The sequence below is a fragment of the Podarcis pityusensis genome (genome assembly GCF_964106645.2).
Source record: "Podarcis pityusensis genome assembly, chromosome: 18".
Lineage (NCBI taxonomy): Eukaryota > Metazoa > Chordata > Lepidosauria > Squamata > Lacertidae > Podarcis > Podarcis pityusensis.
Window position 1 is genome coordinate 3,933,672 of NC_138043.1, and position 19,552 is coordinate 3,953,223.

General features: G+C 49.7%; 1 protein-coding gene across 2 annotated transcripts in view; it reads right to left on the minus strand.

Moving 5' to 3' along the window:
• Positions 1-19,552, minus strand: part of STK11 (serine/threonine kinase 11) — a 63,592-nt gene that overhangs the window by 28,454 nt on the left and 15,586 nt on the right. For both annotated transcript variants that reach the window (XM_080989063.1, XM_080989064.1), the window contains exons 2-6: positions 14,823-14,906; positions 12,353-12,442; positions 11,436-11,568; positions 8,601-8,737; positions 4,927-5,054 (exon numbers count right to left, since the gene is read on the minus strand). In XM_080989063.1, the coding sequence (XP_080845189.1) occupies positions 4,927-5,054; positions 8,601-8,737; positions 11,436-11,568; positions 12,353-12,442; positions 14,823-14,906 (572 nt within the window). The remainder of the gene's footprint in view (positions 1-4,926; positions 5,055-8,600; positions 8,738-11,435; positions 11,569-12,352; positions 12,443-14,822; positions 14,907-19,552) is intronic.

Consider the following 19,552-nt stretch of genomic DNA (forward strand, 5'->3'; position numbering starts at 1 on the left):
GGCTGGATCTGGCCCAATCGCCTTCTCAATCCGGCCCGTAGACGGTCCGGGAATCAGCGTGTTTTTACATGAGTAGAATGTGTCCTTTTATTTAAAATGCGTCTCTGGGTTTTTTATGGGGCCTGCCTGGTGTTTTTACATGAGCAGAACGTGTGCTTTTATTTAAAATGCATCTCTGGGTTATTTGTGGGGCATAGGAATTCGTTCATTTTATTTTTTTTTTCCAAAATATAGTCCGGCCCCCCCACAAGGTCTGAGGGTCAGTGGACCGGCCCCCTGCTGAAAAAGTTTGCTGACCCCTGCGCCCAACCCCCTGCAATGCAAGAATCTTTTGCCCAAAGTTGGGCTCGAACCCACGAGACTGAGATTAAGAGTCTTGAGCTCTGGCAGCTGAGCTACCCCTCTGGGACCAAAATAAGAGGATGGCTAAGAGTGATGCACGAAGATTCCCTACTAGTTCCTCCTCCCCAATCAGGATGTGTGCCTATCTCTCACTTGCGCTCTGAATTCTCCAATGAAGCAAGCTGCTTTCCTCTTTATTTAAAGCTGCCAAGCTTCTAGTGCTCATCTAGGCAGCAAGAGGGGCCCAGGAGGCCTCCTTTGCTTCTGCCAGAAGCTCTTCCTCTTTTGCAGGAATTGCCAACGATCAAGGAGTGCAAGACGAAGATGATGGACTAAGCGGAGTTGAGCCAAGCTGACCGGTAGAATCCGGAACCGAGACGCCCAAAAATTTCAAAGAGACTGGTGTAAGTTTATTTGGTACATGAACAATTATTGTGAAAACGCGAAGACACTAAGAGTGAAATAAATCTGGCAACGATAAAATTGGAAAGCCCTTTTTGACCACAGAGAAAGAGGCGGCTTTAGAAAGGTAGGAAATTGATGATCTAAAGTGCGAGTATAAATATCTGAAAATAAAAAACCAGTTGAAGGGATGGAGGGAAGTCACGAGCTCGGCAGAGCAAAGAGTATATTGTTTGTCAACGTAATGTTTGGAATACTGTGTTAAAAAAGAAAATTATAAAAATTATAAAAAGAAGAAGAAGCTATTCCTCTGCCCTGCTGCCTCCCCCCCCCGCTCTTCTGTAGAATTTTAGAGCTGGAAAAGGATCCTGGAGGTCATCCAGACTGACCCCGCAAGAGTCTTGCAAAGGCAGCGTCCCCGGCTGCTGGTCGGCCAGCAGCCCCTGCTGGAAATGCCTTCGGGAAGAGGGCAGATCCCGGGCATCTCCTTCATGGGCCAGCTTGCTCCACCACCGAGCCGTTAGGAAGCTCAGCCAAGATCTGCTTCCCCTGCTATTTCCAGGCTTGGGGGCATAACTCTGCCCTCTGGAGCAACAGAGAATGAAAGTTTGCTTTGCACTCTGTGGGAGATCCCTTCATTCTCTCTCATATATATATGAGAGAGAATGAAGGGATCTCCCACAGAGATATATACATATATACATATACACACACGTATTTTTTGCTCTATAAGACTCACTTTTTCCCTCCTAAAAAGTAAGGGGAAATGTGTGTGCGTCTTATGGAGCGAATGCAGGCTGTGCAGCTATCCCAGAAGCCAGAACAGCAAGAGGGATCGCTGCTTTCACTGCGCAGCGATCCCTCTTGCTGGTCTGGCTTCTGAGATTCAGAATATTTTTTTTCTTGTTTTCCTCCTCCAAAAACTAGGTGCGTCTTGTGGTCTGGTGCGTCTTATAGAGCGAAAAATACGGTGTGTGTGTATGTATGTATATATATATATATATATGGGGAGAGGGAGAACTATTTGGGGCAACGACTCATGTAAGCAGACTGGAAAATATGTAGCCCCCCCCCCACCAAAAAGCAAGTTCGTTTCCTGAGAAGCATTATAATAATAATATTATAATAACTTATTATTTATACCCCGCCCATCTGGCTGGGTTTCCCCAGCCACTCTGGGCAGCTTCCAACCGAATATCAAAAACAATACAGCACTGGACATTAAAAAATTCCCTAAACAGGGCCGCCTTCAGTTGTCTTTTAAAAGTAAAATACCATATCTTTTGCTCTATAACAGCATTTCCCAACCTTGGGCCTCCAGCTGTTTTTGGACTACAACTCCCATAATCCTCAGCTAGCAAGACCAGTGGTCAGGGATGATGGGAATTGTAGTTCGAAAACAGCTGGAGGCCCAAGGTTGGGAAATGCTGCTCTATAAGACTCACTTTTTCCCTCCTAAAAAGTAAGGGGAAATGTGGGTGCGTCTTACGGAGCGAATGCAGGCTGCACAGCTATCCCAGAAGCCAGAACAGCAAGAGGGATTGCTTCTTTCGCTGCGCAGCGATCCCTCTTGCTGTTCTGGCTTCTGAGATTCAGAATATTTTTTTTCTTGTTTTCCTCCTCCAAAAACTAGGTGCGTCTTGTGGTCTGGTGCGTCTTATAGAGCGAAAAATACGGTAGTTGTTTATTGAAATACATTTCCCTTGCTAGAGAGTGTCTCTTTTGAAACCTGCTGGAAACGAATAAAAGGCCCCCACCGTTAAATATTTACTGAGCTGTACCATAATGGCTGTTAGATAAGGAATCAAGGGTTTTGAGTGCTCTTAGAACGCTTTATCTTGCCGCGAACAAAAGGCAATAGAGCGCCCTGGCTTGTTCGTTTGAAAAAAATTAAAGAGGCCCCTCGCAGACCCCTTGCTAACCTTGCCTGTGGATGTGGGGCAGAAAATGTTTCATTGGATGCCTGGGTCTGCAAGAGCTGGGCTGGCTGACATTTGTTTTGCTTGTACTTGTTAACTGATGTCTCGATTTTCCATTTCTACGCTTGTCCTATCGGGTTGCGAGGGAAGGGCGGAGGGGAAATCGGTGGACCGCAAGTCGAGGTCCAAAGCCTAGAGAGTGTAAGACTACAAGGAGAGGCCAGGGTTCAAATCTCCACTCGGCTGTGAAGCTCACTGGGCAATCTTGGGGGGGGGGGGCTAGCCAAGGCCTCTCAGCCCTAACCTACCTTGCAAGGTTGTAGTGAGGACTAAAGGAGGAAGGGGAGAAATATTGTAATAGGAATTTTATGGTCTTAGATATATGGTAATGTTCATAAGTGTACCAACCAAGCACATACATAGATCAGCACAGGAAGGCCAACCTGGAACCATTTTGATTCCTAAACTGATCAAATCTTTTCTCTGCAAGGTCAAAATGGAAAAGCCTCCCCATTGTCCTTTCCTTCACAAATCCTGTCTGTGTTTGAATAGGGTATGGGCCTGTGACCTGGCCCAGGAACTAAGTATTTATCACTACAAAAGACTGGCCAGGCTACCCAGGAAATCTAATCAAGTACTGTATTTTTTGCACCATAACACTCACTTTTTTCCTCCTAGAAAGTAAGGGGAAATGTCTGTGCGTGTTATGGAGCGAATGCCTACGGGTGGCGGGGGGGATCTGCTGCAGTCGTGAGCAGAGGATCCATGGTTCCCCTTCCTTCCCTCCTCCGCTGCTCGCTTTGAAACAGCAAAGCGGGAGAAGAGCCGCTGAGTGGGGAGGAGAGAGGGACAGAGAGCCTGCTTCTTTAAAGAAGCAAAGTGGGAGAGGAGAGGAGCCTTCTCCCCTTAAACCCCTCTTCTTCATTATTAGCAGCATCCTTCTCCACCCACCCCTTGTCCCTTGAGTGCTTTTCCTTCCCTCCCCACTTAAAACGTGGTTACAAAGCACGGATCCACATGGATCCTCAGGATTTTTGCACTGGGTCACCCCAAATTCACCATCAGATCACATAGCATGTCCATGGCTACATCTTGCACCAAAAAAACCACGCACCCACTGTTGCCTGGGGCCGCAGTGGTGCAAAAACGTGGTTACAAAGCATGGATCCACATGGATCATCAGGATTTTTGCATTGGGCTACTCCAAACTCACTGTCAGATCACATGTCTGTGGCCACAGCATGAACCACAAAAATCATATATCCACTGTTTCGTTTAGAATATTTTTTTTCTTGTTTTCCTACTCTAAAAACTATGTGCGTGTTATGGTCTGGTGCATGTTATAGAGCGAAAAATAAGGTAAGCTGCCAGACAGGAGATAAGGAAGGACAAGAGATAAACAACATTTAAATTTCTTTTGAGACCGCCTTTTCTGTGATGTAGGTATGATGTATCTGAGGGGTGGTCTTAGGTTACACCCCTTCTGTGATGTATGTATGATGTTTCTGGGGGTGGTCTTGATCTACAGGGTGATAATTTAAAAAGTATTTATAAGGTCTTGCACACAATTTTTCTGGGTCCTCCTCCTTTCCTGCGTGTGAAGGGAGCACCCTGTTGCAACAGATCCATAAAGATCAAGCTTACTAGCTGCTTTGCTTCTCAATATTCTCTGGTTGGCCTCTGTTATTTTCTCCGACCAATAGGGAACCCACTTAAGGACTTTATACAGGCTCTGGAATATCCCATAAGGGAAAGGGAGCAGTTTTTCTTATAGCAGTTTGTTCTATTTGCTCGAGCATAAGAGCAAATCATGGGACACGGGTGGCGCTGTGGGTTAAACCACAGAGCCTCGGACTTGCCAATCAGAAGGTCGGAGGTTTGAATCCCCGCCACGGGGTGAGCTCCTGTTGCTCAGTCCCTGCTCCTGCCAACCTAGCAGTTTGAAAGCACATCAAAGTGCAAGTAGATAAATAGGTCCCACTCCGGCGGGAAGGTAAACAATGTTTCCGTGTGCTGCTCTGGTTCGCCAGAAACGGCTCAGTCATGCTGGCCACATGACCCAGAAGCTGTACGCCGGCTCCCTCGGCCAGTAAAGCGAGATGAGCGCCACAACCCCAGAGTCGGTCATGACTGGACCTAATGGTCAGGGGTCCCTTTACCTTTACCTTTACGAGCAAATCACACAGCCACAACTGTTTCCGGGGTGGAACTTTTCCTACAAAGCAAACTTGTGACATCTTCATCATCATCATAGGGCACTCACCTCTAAGCAGATCTGAAAGCAAAGGGCCGCAGTCCTCAGGAATCGTGTACTCCCCTTTCCCAATGTTTTCAAATAACTTATAAATATTATCGCCCTCGAAGGGATAAAGGCCGGTCGTAATGTTGTATCTGCAAACAGACAAAAGGCACAGGTGTGATCAGCGGGGTGGATCTGCAGAGAGGCGGCTCAGCTTCCCGCTCTGGCTCTCTCGCACATCACAAACTTGCTTGAAGCGGCTTGTGGGGGGGTGTTGAGGAGAGGGGGAAGTGGGACCCTTCCTGTCCCAGCTTCATCTCCTTGCCAAGCCCACCAGCCCCCTTCATTTCGATTATCCGTTTGCTGGCGGTACACTGGTACCTCGGGTTACCAACGCTTCGGGTTACAAACTCCGCTAACCTGGAATTAGTTGCCTCGGGTTGAGAAGTTTGCCCCAGGATGAGAACGGAAATTGTGCGCCAGTGGGAGGCCCCATTAGCGAAAGCGCGCCTCAAATTAAGAATGGACCTCCGGAACCAATTCAATTCGTAACCCGAGGCACCACTGTATTTCTTATATGTCAACCCTATAATGCGAGAGAAGTTCCCTGGATGGCTTAACGATAAAAGAGGGATTTGGAAGAAAAAAAGAGAACAATGTAAATTCAGAATAAAGCACAAATGCATACGGCCGAATTCCTCCGTGTTGGGGTGCATCTCAGATTGAAGAAGAGGGGTTTTGATTTGGTGTTAAGATAGTTAAAGTAAAGGTAAAGGGACCCCTGACTGTTAAGTCCAGTCGTGGCCGACTCTGGGGTTGCGGCGCTCATCTCGCTTTAGTGGCCGAGGGAGCCGGCGTACAGCTTCCGGGTCATGTGGCCAGCAGGAGTAAGCCGCTTCTGGCAAACCAGAGCAGCGCACGGAAACGCCGTTTACCTTCCCGCCGGAGTGGTACCTATTGATCTACTTGCACTTTGACGTGCTTTTGAACTGCTAGGTCGGCAGGAGCAGGGACCGAGCAACGGGAGCTCACCCCGTTGCGGAGATTCGAACCGCCAACCTTCTGATCGGCAAGCCCTAGGCTCTGTGGTTTAACCCACAGCGCCACCCGCATCCCTAAGTTAGGACCCGCTAAGATAGTTAGGGACCTACAAATTGCCAGGCCACTCCTGTACCTCCCTGTTACCAACACTGATAGTTATGAGGTTGCAACCTGTTTTACAATTTCCTTCTCCCCTGCTAACCCACTCTTGGACCTCAAGATGGAGGTAGCACGGCTGCCTTACTCTTCTCTAGACTAGCTAGAGTAGAACGAGAAGCTTTTCTGGCCAAGTTACTCATTTCCTACAACGCACAACTTTAACCTTTGCTTACCCGCAAGCACCCGTTGGGCTTGTGTGACTGCAAGCAAGGAAAGTCTACACTTGAACCCGGGTTCGCTAGCTGCTATCTCATCGCCCACAATCCCAATGTTGAATGCAGAGAGAGATTTTTAAAAGGCCCAGCCTACATGAGCTATTCAAGAACCGCCCTGGTGGTTATGGTCAAGGCAGGGTCTCCAAACAGGACCTGGAGGTCTGCGGAGGGGGCAAGCTGTGGTGAGCGGCAGTGTGGCATAGTGGTTAGGAGTGTTGGAATAGGACCTGGCAGAGACCAGGGCTCTGATGATGATAATAATAATAATAATAATAATAATAATAATAATAATAATAAACAACTGTGTATACTTGCCCTCCCTAGGGACGCAGGTGGCGCTGTGGGTTAAACCACAGAGCCTAGGACTTGCCGATCAGAAGGTCGGCGGTTCGAATCCCCGCGACGGGGTGAGCTCCCGTTGCTCGGTCCCTGCTCCTGCCAACCTAGCAGTTCGAAAGCACGTCAAAGTGCAAGTAGATAAATAGGTACCACTACGGCAGGAATGTAAACGGCATTTCCGTGTGCTGCTCTGGTTCGCCAGAAGCGGCTTAGTCCTGCTGGCCACATGACCCTCGGCCAATAAAGCAAGATGAGCGCTGCAACCCCAGAGTCGGCCACGACTGGACCTAATGGTCAGGGGTCCCTTTGCCTTTTTACTTGCCCTCCCATCCGTAGATCTCAGGGCGGTTCACACCATAAAATTCCAATATAAAAAGGACAAAATACATACTAAGAACAGCAGCAAACCAATAATCTGCCCCCTTCCATGACACAATGGATGTCAATCAGCCAAAGGCCTGGTTAAAGAGGAACATTTTCACCTAGCACCTAAAGGTGGACAACGAAGGTGCCAGGTGAACTTCCCCAGGGGGGAGGGGAATTCTGCAAACAGGGAACCGCTGCAGAAGATGCTCACTCTTCTGCTGCCACCCTCTAGACTGAAGGGCCTCCGGCGATGATCTCAGGGTCCAGGTCAGTTCACATGGGGAGAGGCAGTCCTCAGCCGTTTACTACCCATTGCAGTAATCTAACCCAAATCCCCTCTTTGACTGCAAAGCTCATCAGGCGGCCTTGGGGAGGGTCTCTCTCAGCCTAAAGGTAAAGGTAAAGGGACCCCTGACCATTAGGTCCAGTCGTGACCGATTCTGGGGTTGCGGCGCTCATCTCGCTTTATTAGCAGAGGGAGCCGGCGTACAGCTTCCAGGTATATGGCCAGCAGGACTAAGCTGCTTCTGGCGAACCAGAGCAGCGCACGGAAAGGCTGTTTACCTTTCCGCCGGAGTGGTACCTATTTATCTACTTGCACTTTGACGTGCTTCCGAACTGCTAGGTTGGCAGGAGCAGGGACCGAGCAACGGGAGCTCATCCCGTCATGGGGATTTGAACCGCCGACCTTCTGATCGGCAAGCCCTAGGCTCTGTGGTTTAACCCACAGCGCCACCCGCGTCCCTCTCTCAGCCTAAATTACCTTAAAGGGGCATTGTGGGGATTAACAGAGGACGGGGAGAACCCATACACACAAGGAGGTGAGCTCCTTGAAGGAGAAAGGAGTGGGACTGAAATCCAACGAATAAATAAGATGGTACCCCCCCCCGACCCTTTCTGAAGGGTGTAGCCACCCCCACTTCGAATACAGAATTCATGGGTGGGGAAGGCTGGCTTAGAAAGCTGCAGAAGGAGGGGAAGCTGTGGCAGTGCATTCCCAATGAGTGCTGGGGCACAGTATGGAATTAAAAGCCCAGAGCTCATCCAAGAAAGGGGGTTCAGAAGAATGGCAGATGAAGATGATGGATTTTTCAGAGCTAGCTGACCTAACCGGAAGAGTCTGTGACCAGAAGGAGGAGGAGTATCAGGAAGAATGGACAAAATTTAATGATTATTTAGTTAAATATGTTAAGCTATTTTAATTGGAAGCAGCTTGCAGATACTTAATTGGCTTAGGATTCTATGTAAGTTAAGTGATGAATTAATATGTTTAATTTCAAAACGATACAAGATTTAAATATGTTAACGTTCAAGTTAAATTTTATAAGAAGGGCGATTTGGAAAACCGTTAAAAGGATATGCATTGAAATTCAACCAAGGGGAAGCGAGGAAGTCCCTTAATAATGTCAATTAGTGTACTTTTTAATAAGGTTATGATTTAGATTTGTTTAGAATTAATTTAAAAATTTGAAAGAAAGAAAGGGGGTTCAAGGCAGTGGGGTGGTGGGCTCGGCAGCTGCCCAGGAATGCCGCCTGCAGAGGCCAGGGCCGCTGTGAATTTGCCGGTTTTGTGCTTACAGCGTGACGCCAGCCGACCAGATGTCCACTTTGAAGCCAGAGAAGGTGTCCAGGCCGTTGGCGATTTCCGGGGGCTGAAAAGCCGGCGAGCCCTGGCTCGTTCGGCACATGTCGTCCTCTGCGAACGGGTGCAACGCCTGCGGGAGGGAGATAAACGAGAGAGGCGTGGGGAGAGAGGGGGAGAGCGCGGGTTAATCCCAGGTCAAAAGCAAAGGAAAACCGAGAATCTCCACTTATCAGCTCCCACTTTCTGGAGAATCAGAGGAACGCCCTCCAGTCTCTCATAGACCAAACCCAAGGTGGGCCCTGAGGCTTTGGAAGAAGGGCACTTCTGAGCCCTGAAAATTAGTAGGGGATGCGAGCAGCTGTTCCCATGTTTTTTTACGGGAGATCCTCATGCTGCAACAGCTCCTAGCACAGTCCCACCGATTGGCTGGGAGCCACACGTCACAGAGAGCGTGGAATAAATGAGAAATGGACTCCCATCGGACGACTTGAGAGCCGGTCGTGAGCAGGCGTCTCTGAAGGCTGCACCTATGATGCAAACCACATCTGGAATACGTCGCCTCCAGGATGACGCGAAAGGTTTCAGAAAAGGGCAACCAAACGGCGACAGGGAAGAAGAAGAAGAGTTTGGATTTGATATCCCGCTTTATCACTACCCGAAGGAGTCGCAAAGCGGCGAACATTCTCCTTTTCCTTCCTCCCCCACAACAAACACTCTGTGAGGTGAGTGGGGCTGAGAGACTTCAAAGAAGTGTGACTGGCCCAACGTCACCCAGCAGCTGCATGTGGAGGAGCGGAGATGCGAACCCGGTTCCCCAGATTACGAGACTACCGCTCTTAACCACTACACCACACTGGCTCTCTTATTTACGGGGGGGGGGGGCTCCCTTATTAGGAAAGGACGCAGGGTTTGGAACTTTTCAGTTTAGAGAAAAGGCAAGGGGGCTGCGGCATGATGGAAGTGTTTAAAATTACGCCTGGCATGGAGAAACTGGGCAGAAACTAGGGTGATGTTAGCGGTTTCCAGTAAAAACTGGAAACTGCTCGGCAGCGGAACAGACTCCCAAGAGAGGTGGTGGACTCTCCTTCCTTGGAGGTTTCTAGGCAGAGGCTGGATGGCCATCTGTCAGGGATGCTTTTAGCTGAGATTTCTGCATTGCCGGGGGTTGGACTGGATGACCCTTGGTGGCTCTTCCAACTCAAAGAATCTCTTTTTTCCTGCCTTACACAGGCCATGACTGTATTTTGCTTTGTACCCAGTGACCGGTTCCCATCATTTGTTGTTTGGACTGTTTCATGCCATTCTTAATACAGTGGTACCTCGGGTTACATACGCTTCAGGTTACAGACGCTTCAGGTTACAGACTCCAGTAACCCAGAAATAGTACCTCGGGTTAAGAACTTTGCTTCAGGATGAGAACAGAAATCGTGTTCTGGCGGCAGCGGGAGGCCCCATTAGCTAAAGTGGTGCTTCAGGTTAAGAACAGTTTCAGGTTAAGAACGGACCTCCGGAACGAATTAAGTACTTAACCCGAGGTACCAGAGGTACCACTGTAAATGCTTTCGTTAAAAAAATGCATTCAAGAAGATGCTAAGTAAAAGAAACAGGCTTCACTCACGGCGGTGCCCCCAATGAGTGGCATTTGTGGCGCCACTGAACCCGAAGGTGGCATGAAATTGCCATAATTTGCAGCCAACGAATGAGTTTTATCCAATCCCCTTTCGAAGACTTGGATAGCTCAAGTCAGACAGCTGCGATAGCTCAGTCGGTAGAACACAGGACTCTTTAATCTCAGGGTTGTGGGTTTGAATCCAACATTGGGTGAAAAGATTCCTACATTGCAGGGGGTTGGATTGGATGACCCTTGGGGTCCCATTCCAACTCTAAAATTCTATGAACTCAGCGGCTGTCACCTCTACAGTCACAAACATGTATAGGGGCCCTTGAGAGATAGGCTTTACCTCTTATATACCCCATAGCTCACTGTAGGAGATTTCCTCCTTTAGGTTCCAAAAATACCAGAAGCCTGCTCCATACCTTTTGAGTGTGGCTGCCCCTATTCCGTGGGTCAGTCACTATCCACATTTCTGGTAAAGCTTCTTGAGACAACACTGTCTTCATTCACTTAAGAAGCTCTCCCAGCCGGATGAGAAGTTCTATTGCCTCGGATGTTCCTTCTGTACTGCTTCTAAAAATCTCTCTTTCGTCATTTGTGTTGCTTTCTTTTTGGTGGCTTACCGTATTTTTCGCTCTATAGGGCGCACCGGACCATAGGGCGCACCTAGTTTTTTGGGGCAAAGAGCAAAGAAGCCAAGACAGCGAGCGGGATCCATCCAGCTGGCTGTCTTGGCTTCCTCTTTAGCCACGCACAACCTCTCCAGCCGGGAGAGGCTGCGTGTGGCTTTGGCAGAAGCCTAGACAGCAAGCGGGATCCATCCCGCTCGCTGTCTTGGCTTCCTTTTTAGCCGCGGGGCGGGGGCGTGGGAAGCCCAAGCTTCCCCTGACCCCAGCCCCCAGAACGGGTCCGGGAGCGAAGTTAAGCGCAACCTCGCCTTCGCTCCCGGAGCTTGCTGCTATCTGCAAGCCTTCGGAGCGCGGTGGGCACTCCCACCGCGCTCCGAAGGTTTGCGGATAGCTTCAGCGAAAGCCTGCCTTCGCTCGATAGGACGCACACACATTTCCCCTTCATTTTTGGAGGGGGAAAAGTGCGTCCTATAGAGCGAAAAATACGGTATGTCCTATTTTTGTAAACTGCCTTGGCGCACACAAAGAGGGAGATTCGTAGGAAAACGAAAGGCATGGATGAGCATGGGAGCCCCAAAACGTACCTCTGCCACGCCCAGATCCGAAATCTTCAGCGTCCCGTTGGTCGTGAGCAGGAGGTTTCCTGGTTTGATATCCTTGTGGACAATCCCTTGGCTGTGCAAGTATTCTAAGCCGTCGATAAGCTGGCAGAAGTACCTGCGTGTGGAGAGGGGAGAAGGAGAGGGGGAAACCTGGATTCAGAAAGGACGCAAAAACAAATTCGTTGAGATTCAAGTAATCGTACTGCTCTATTCTGCCTTGGTCAGGCGACACCTGGAGTCCTGCATCCAGTTCTGGGCACCACAATTTAAGAAGGATACTTGCAAGCTGGAAGGTGTGCGGAGGAGGGAAACCAAGATCCACGCTTGCTGCCAAATATCAGTAACACAATGATCCTGCAGGGACTGCAGCACCGGAGAAGGGGAGACAAAGGTTTTCAGGAGTCGACGTCAACAGAGGTGAGGATGCCAAGGTGATCTTGCAATGACATCAGGAGCACAGAGCAAGGGAAAACACAAACCCTTGGCCCGGTATACCCGAAGGAGCGTCTCCACCCACATCGTCCAGCCTGGACACGGAGGTCCAGCTCCGAGGGCCTTCTGGCGGTTCCCTCCCTGTGAGAAGTAAGGTTGCAGGGAAGCAGACAGAGGGCCTTCTCGGTGGTGGCGCCCTCCCATCAGAAGTCAAGGAGATAAACAACTATCTGACTTTCGGAAGAAATCTGAAGGCAGCCCTGTTTAGGGAAGGTTTTAATGTCTGATGTTTGATCGTGTTTTTAATGTTCTGTTGGGAGCCGCCCAGAGTGGCTGGGGAAACCCAGCCAGATGGGTGGGGTATAAATAATAAATTGTTATTATTATTCAGTTTCCACTAGCACCAAAACCAGGACTGCTCAGATGGGGGGGGGCACATGAAACGGCACCCGCCTTGCTTAACTTACCCATGCGCTTGAAAGACGGGGAACTTTTTGTCGGGGACGCTGTCCAACATCTCCTGCATCCCACACACGCAGTATTCCATCACCATATACGTGAGAGGAAGAGTTAAGAAAGCGGCAGCCAGGCAGGGTTAGAAAAATCAGATATACAGTGGTACCTCGGATTACATACACTTCAGGTTACATACGCTTCAGGTTACAGACTCCGCTAACCCAGAAATAGTACCTCAGGTTAAGAACTTTGCTTCAGCATGAGAACAGAAATCGCGTGGTGGCAGCAGGAGGCCCCATTAGCTAAAGTGGTGCTTCAGGTTAAGAACAGTTTCAGGTTAAGAACGGACCTCTGGAAAGAATTAAGTATTTAACCCGAGGTACCACTGTATACCACGCGGGTGGCGCTGTGGGTTAAACCACAGAGCCTAGGACTTGCCGATCAGAAGGTCGGCGGTTCGAATCCCCGCAACGGGGTGAGCTCCCACTGCTCAGTCCCTGCTCCTGCCCACCTAGCAGTTCGAAAGCACGTCAAAGTGCAAGTAGATAAATAGGTACTGCTCCAGCGGGAAGGTAAACAGCATTTCCGTGCGCTGCTCTGGTTCGCCAGAAGCGGCTTAGTCATGCTGGCCACATGTACGCCGGCTCCCTCGACCAGTAAAGCGAGATGAGCGCCGCAACCCCAGAGTCGGCCACGACTGGACCTAATGGTCAGGGGTCCCTTTACCTTACCACTGTGTAAGCTAATCGTCAAATGGCGCCTGAAACCTAGGTCGCCACAACGGAACACCTAGTCGCCATTCTCCCCCCCCACCTCCCAAAAATGAAGTTTATTATTGTTATTATTGTTCATTTCACTTCTGTACCACTTTGTATTTTAAATTACGCATTGGTATTTTATTACGCATTAAAAAAATCCAGAACGAAAGAAATTCAAGCATCAAAGAAAATATTTCAGATCCTTCTCTAAGGGACATGTTGCTTCCCCCCTATTTATCTGCCTACATAATTTATAGAGCTGCCCCATAGCAGAAGTGCTCTAGGAAGCCAGTGGGGTACAGGACCTGGGAGATCAGGGTTCGAATCCCCACTCGGTCACGAAGCTTACAGGGTGACCTTGGAGTCAGTCGCAGCATCTTAGCCAGTGATGGCCAAACTTGGCCCTTCCAGCTGTTTTGGGACTACAACTCCCATCATCCCTAGCTAACAGGGCCAGTGGGTCAGGGATGATGGGAACGGTAGTCCCAAAACAGCTGGAGGGCCAAGTGTGGCCATGCCTGCTCTTAACATAACTCGCAGGTTCGTTGTAGGGAGGGTGAACCATGCACTGTATTTTTCGCTCTATAAAACGCACCAGACCATAAGATGCACCTTGTCTTAGAGGGGAGAACAAGAAAAAAAATAAATCTCCTCCTCTCTGCTCAGCGCCCCTTCAGCGAAGCGGCAGGAGAAATGGAGCCCCTTCCATTTCTCCTCCCGCTTCGCTGAAGGGGCGCTGCTCAGAGAGGGAAAGCTGCGCAGCCCCTCTCCAGCAAAGCGAAGCCAGGAGAGCCTTGCTCTCCCGGCTTCAGCAAAAGGAACCCGAAGCCTTCGGAACGCAGCGCGAGTTCCTGCTGCGTTCCAAAGGCTCCAGGTGGCTATCCCTGAAGGGAGCGCTCCCTCTGCGCTTTGGAGGCTTCGCGTTGCTATCGCTGAAGCCAAGGAGCCTGCATTCGCTCCGTAGGACGCACTCACATTTCCCCTTCATTTTTGGAGGGGGAAAAGTGCGTCCTATAGAGCGAAAAATACGGTACTCCTTGGAGAAAAAAAGGTGGGAGATAAATGCAAGGAATAAGCTCTTTTGCTTCCCTGCTTATGAAAGCTGGTGGGGCCAGCCAGATGGAGATGTAAGTCGCCAACCTGGTGCCCAGAGATCTCTACGTGGTCACAAGTGGACCCACGCCAGCTGCAAAATGCGCCTGGTGAATTTTGAACACTGTAGCCCGGCCAAGGATTTAACAGAGGGAGTAAGGCCAGGGCTATTGGTCTACCTTGCTCTTATGGGCAGGAGTTTTAGGTAGCGAAACGTGCCTCCCGTCGACTGCCCCTGAACCTGAGACCTTCTGCACACCATGAAATGGGCGACTTTGCTCCTTGGGTACCAAGGCAGAAGAGGCTTAGGATAGAAAACAGAGGAAGATGGAAAGGAATTGCTGAAATAATTAACAGAAGTGGAATACAAAAAGGGAGGTGTGAGGAGGTCGTGGAAATAAGTAATTGAAAGATGGGATAATGAAATTGTTTGATTAATCTTATTGTCTTTGTCTTGTTTTGTTAATTTGATGTGTGGTATTGTATTGCTTTTCTTTTTTTTAGTGTTTAAGTTTTTGGAAAAATAATAAATATTATATTTTTTTTTAAAAAAAAGAGGCTTAGAATCCACAAGGCTCGCGAGAGAGGGGAAACGGACGAAGCCTGAAGTCAGACAGGGGAGAAAGGATATATCTTCTGCTTCTCTTCGTTGTACAAGACGTCAACCAGCTGGATGACGTTCTTGTGCCGGAGCCGCCGAAGGAGCTGAATTTCCCTGGAAGGAAAGAGAGAGAAAGATATATATATATATGCAGGTGACCAAAGCAACCTCCTCTTTGCAGAGGGAGTCAAGGGAGTCCGCTGCCTTCGCTCTAGGAATGAATTCTGTTCCTGGGGAGAGAATGGAGGCTCAGAAACTGTTCCTTGTTGCAGGCACCGCCGGAGGTTGCTCTCTGAACCCACCCTTCTCTAAGAACACCAGAAGAGCAGCATTCTGTTCTCACAGTGGCCAACCAGATGAGTCTATTATTCTATACCCCAACGGGAAACCCACAGGCAGGATCCGACCACAAGAGCAACTCTCCCCTCTTGTGATTTCCAGCAACTGGAATTCAGAACCATTGCTTTCTCTGACCGTGGAGGCAGAGAACAGCCATCCTTCCTAGTAGTAGACGCTGATAGTCCTCTCTGCCTCCACATAGCACTCAGCACTTGTGGGTCCTTGCGTTTGGGGGATAAAGCACACATATGCAACCTAAGAGGGACACGGGGGGCGCTGTGGGTTAAACCACAGAGCCTAGGACTTGCTGATCAGAAGGTCGGTGGTTCGAATCCCCGCAACAGGGTGAGCTCCCATGGCTCGGTCCCTGCTCCTGCCAACCTAGCAGTTCGAAAGCACGTCAAGGGGCAAGTAGATAAATAGGTACCGCTCCAGCGGGAAGGTAAACAGCGTTTCCGCGCGCTGCTCTGGTTCGCCAGAAGCGGCTTAGTCCTGCTGGCCACATGACCCGGAAGCTGTACGCCGGCTCCCTCGGCCAGTAAAGCGAGATGAGCGCCACAACCCCAGAGTCGGCCACAACCGGACCTAATGGTCAGGGGTCCCTTAACCTTAAATGCAACGTAAGAATATCAGAAGGGCCTGCCAGATAAGGCCAATGGTCCATCAGGCATGTACAACTCCCAAGAGACTGTGATCTACTCCCAGTATGAAAAAAACTGGCAGTGATCTATTCATTGGAGGGAGGAGGAGCGTGCGTGGGGTGGGTGGATTGCCCGGAGCTGTTGAGCTTTTTGGGGGGTAGGATCACCCAGAGTTCTTCAGCTTTTATTTGTTAACTTTCGGTAAACTTTATTTAATCCCACGATCGATATGGGTCTCGTGATCTACCAGGACCAGCCGGGGATTTACTGGCTGGACATGCCTGGTCTATGTAATCCATAAACATACAAGACGTAACCGGCTGTACGTTTGAAAAATTAATATATACTATTCAGTGTATTGAATTGTAGATATCAACAGAAGTGGCTCATAAAGTTCAACGAAGAAAGTAGGAGACCCAGTGGATCAGTTCATTCTCTAATCAGTTTATGCATAAGGTCCATATATGTGAAAGTGTCTATTCCACCTGTCTGTTCATAGAGTCCAAGAATTCACACGAAAGGTTGTTGCAGTTTCACAGAATCCTTTCACAGAGTCTAAGACAAGGATTTCTGGAATATTAGCCTTGTTTCGCCTTGTTTCGCCGTCCTGGGCTTCATCAGTAGTACAAAGTCATATATGATATCACAGGACAGTGGATCTTATAGCATCGTAGGTAAAGGTAAAGGGACCCCTGACCATTAGGTCCAGTCGTGACCGACTCTGGGGTTGCGGCGCTCATCTCGCTTTATTGGCCGAGAGAGCCGACGTACAGCTTCCAGGTCATGTGGCCAGCATGACTAAGCCGCTTCTGGCGAACAAGAGCAGCGCATGGAAACGCCGTTTACCTTCCCGCCGGAGCGATACCTATTTATTTACTTGCACTTTGACGTGCTTTCGAACTGCTAGGTTGGCAGGAGCAGGGACCGAGCAATGGGAGCTCACCCCGTTGCGGGGATTCGAACCGCCGACCTTCTGATCGGCAAGCCCTACGCTCTGTGGTTTAACCCACAGCTCCACCCGCGTCCCTAGCTGCTACTAAACCTCGGGAAATCCTTGCTGCGAGCTTTACTGCTTGCAAGTCCTTCGCCGTGGCCTCGAGCTCCCCCTTCTTTGCAGGAATGGCATGTTGGGAGAATCCTGGCCAGCGCTGTCTTGTTGCAAGAGGCTTGCGCAAAGTGTTTTGCAAAGCACTTGCGAGGCTAAACCAGCGACGCAAAGGGGCGCTTTGATTTCTAGAGAATCCGCCCCCCTCCCTCCCACCCTGCGCCCGGCCTTCCTCTGCGGTTCAGGCTGCCAGTTCTTGGCAACCTCTGTTGCTTCATTCTGACACCCAAAAGCTCAAAAACAGGAAGAGCGACTCAGCTCTGTGTCAAGCTTTGGGGGAAGGGAACAGCTGATTGGCAGCAGGAAGGGCGAGAGAGAGAGAAAAGGCGACTCGTGAGGAGGCTCCAGCTGCCAAGCAGGGGATGCTGCGCCGGTACAAGGGGACAGACTGTTCCTTCCTGCGGTTTTGGGCCATGTCTGCCCACTCCCCCACCCCTCGGAGCAAGGCCCTGTCCGCTTCCTGGCTCACTCCCAAGGTAGATGTTGTGGACAGCTGCAGTATTCTGACAGTGCAAATTGCAGGACACCATATAAAGGAAGCTTTAGCCGCTGACTGCTGCCATCTCTGTGCAGCTGCCGGTTGGACAGACACCTTGGGTTGAGCTGCTAGCCCAGGGGTAGGCAACCTAAGGCCCGGGGGCCGGATCCGGCCCAATCGCCTTCTCAATCTGGCCCACGGACGGTCCGGGAACCAGCGTGTTTTTACAGGAGTAGAATGTGTCATTTGATTTAAAAGGCACCTCTGGGTTATTTGTGGGGTCTGCCTGGTGTTTTTACGTGACTAGAATGTGCCCTTTTACAGCGGTACCTCGGGTTAAGTACTTAACTCGTTCCGGAGGTCCGTTCTTAACCTGAAACTGTTCTTAACCTGAAGCACCTCTTTAGCTAACGGGGTCTCCTGCTGCTTGCCGCATCGCCAGAGCACGGTTTCTGTTCTCATCCTGAAGCAAAGTTCTTAACCTGAGGTTCTATTTCTGGGTTAGCGAAGTCTGTAACCTGAAGCGTATGTAACCCGAGGTACCACTGTTTTTAAAATGCATCTCTGGGTTATTTGTGGGTCATAGGAACTTGTTCATTTTCCCCCCTTCAAAATATAGTCCGACCCACCACATGGTCTGAGGGACGGTGGACCGGCCGATGGCTGAAAAAGGCTGCTGACCCCTCCTCAGGGGCCAGAACCATCCGGAACCTGGCAAAGCGCCACCGGCAGGAGGCAGCCACACGCTGCAGGGGAAAAGTGCATCAAGGGTGTCTGGGACAAGGTAACTTGTGCAAGCGAGCCAAGCCACACACACAAACATACCGGGGGAAATAACATACACACAGAGTCTGGCCTACATCCCTTTGGAGAACAGCTGTAGCTGAGTGGCTTAGTGGCAGAGCAAAGGTATCGAAGGATTGCAGGTCCTACCACTACACCACCCTGCTTTCCCAGAGTACAGTCGTACCTCGGAAGTCGAACATCTTGCAAGACGAACATTTTGGCTCCCAAATGCCGCAAACCTGGTAGTGATTGTTCCGGTTTGCGAACGTTTTTTGGGACCCAAATGTTCGTCGCAGCCTCCGATTGGCTAGAGGAGCTTCCTACAGCCAATCAGAAGCCACACCTTGGTTCCCGAACATTTTGGAAGTCGAATGGACTTCCGGAACGGATTCCGTTTGACTTTTGAGGTATGGCTGTACTTCTTTGATGGGGCAGCTCTATAAATTAAGTAGGTAAATAAATGGGGGGGGGGAGAGCCGATTGTCTGAAATATTTTCCTTGAAGCTTGAATTTGTTTTTTTCTGGATTGTTTTATTTGATGCTTGAATATGTTGTAAACCACTCTGAGATCCCCCCCCTTTAAAATAAAAAGTGGTATAGAAATGAAATTAATAATAATAATTTCATTTAAAGAAAGGCACCTATTCTGATGTGGCGACCGTAACCCAGGTTTGAGGGGCCATTTGGTGGTTAGCCATACAGTGGTACCTCGGGTTACATACGTTTCAGGTTACATACGTTTCAGGTTACAGACTCCGCTAACACAGAAATAGTGCTTCAGGTTAAGAAGTTTGCTTCAGGGTGAGAACAGAAATGGTGCTCCGGCGGCGCGGTGGCAGCAGGAAGCCCCATTAGCTAAAGTGGTGCTTCAGGTTAAGAACACTTTCAGGTTAAGTACGGACCTCCGGAACGAATTAAGTATTTAACCCGAGGTACCACTGTGTGTGTGTGTGTGTGTGTGTGTATGTATATATATATGTGTGTGTGTGTGTGTGTACACCTGAGTTTCAAACACTGGCTTTGTAGCCTAGAGAGAAGCACCCACTGCATCCAAAAATCACATCCCTGCTGAAACATCTGTAGCGCCCCAGGTGGGTTAAGGCTAAGCCAAGGCTTACCCACGGACTGTCTACCTCCCAGACCCTTTTCCTTAGGACTTCCTCTCTGGGCCCAGCTTCAAAGCTCCGGCCAGCATTGCCCTAGCAACGGGTTCTTTAAAAGGACAAGAAGTCCGCCTTGCACGGCCGACAGGTTCACGCAAGGATCTCCCCCTCTGTTTACCGTCACCATGACAAGGCAGGATGTCGGAATCTGGCCAGTAGCCAACGGCAGCCAGATGGCCAAATCAGCAAGCGAAAAACAGCGGCAGTGGGAGAGAGAGAGGAGGGGAAAAGAGAAAAATAAACCTCCC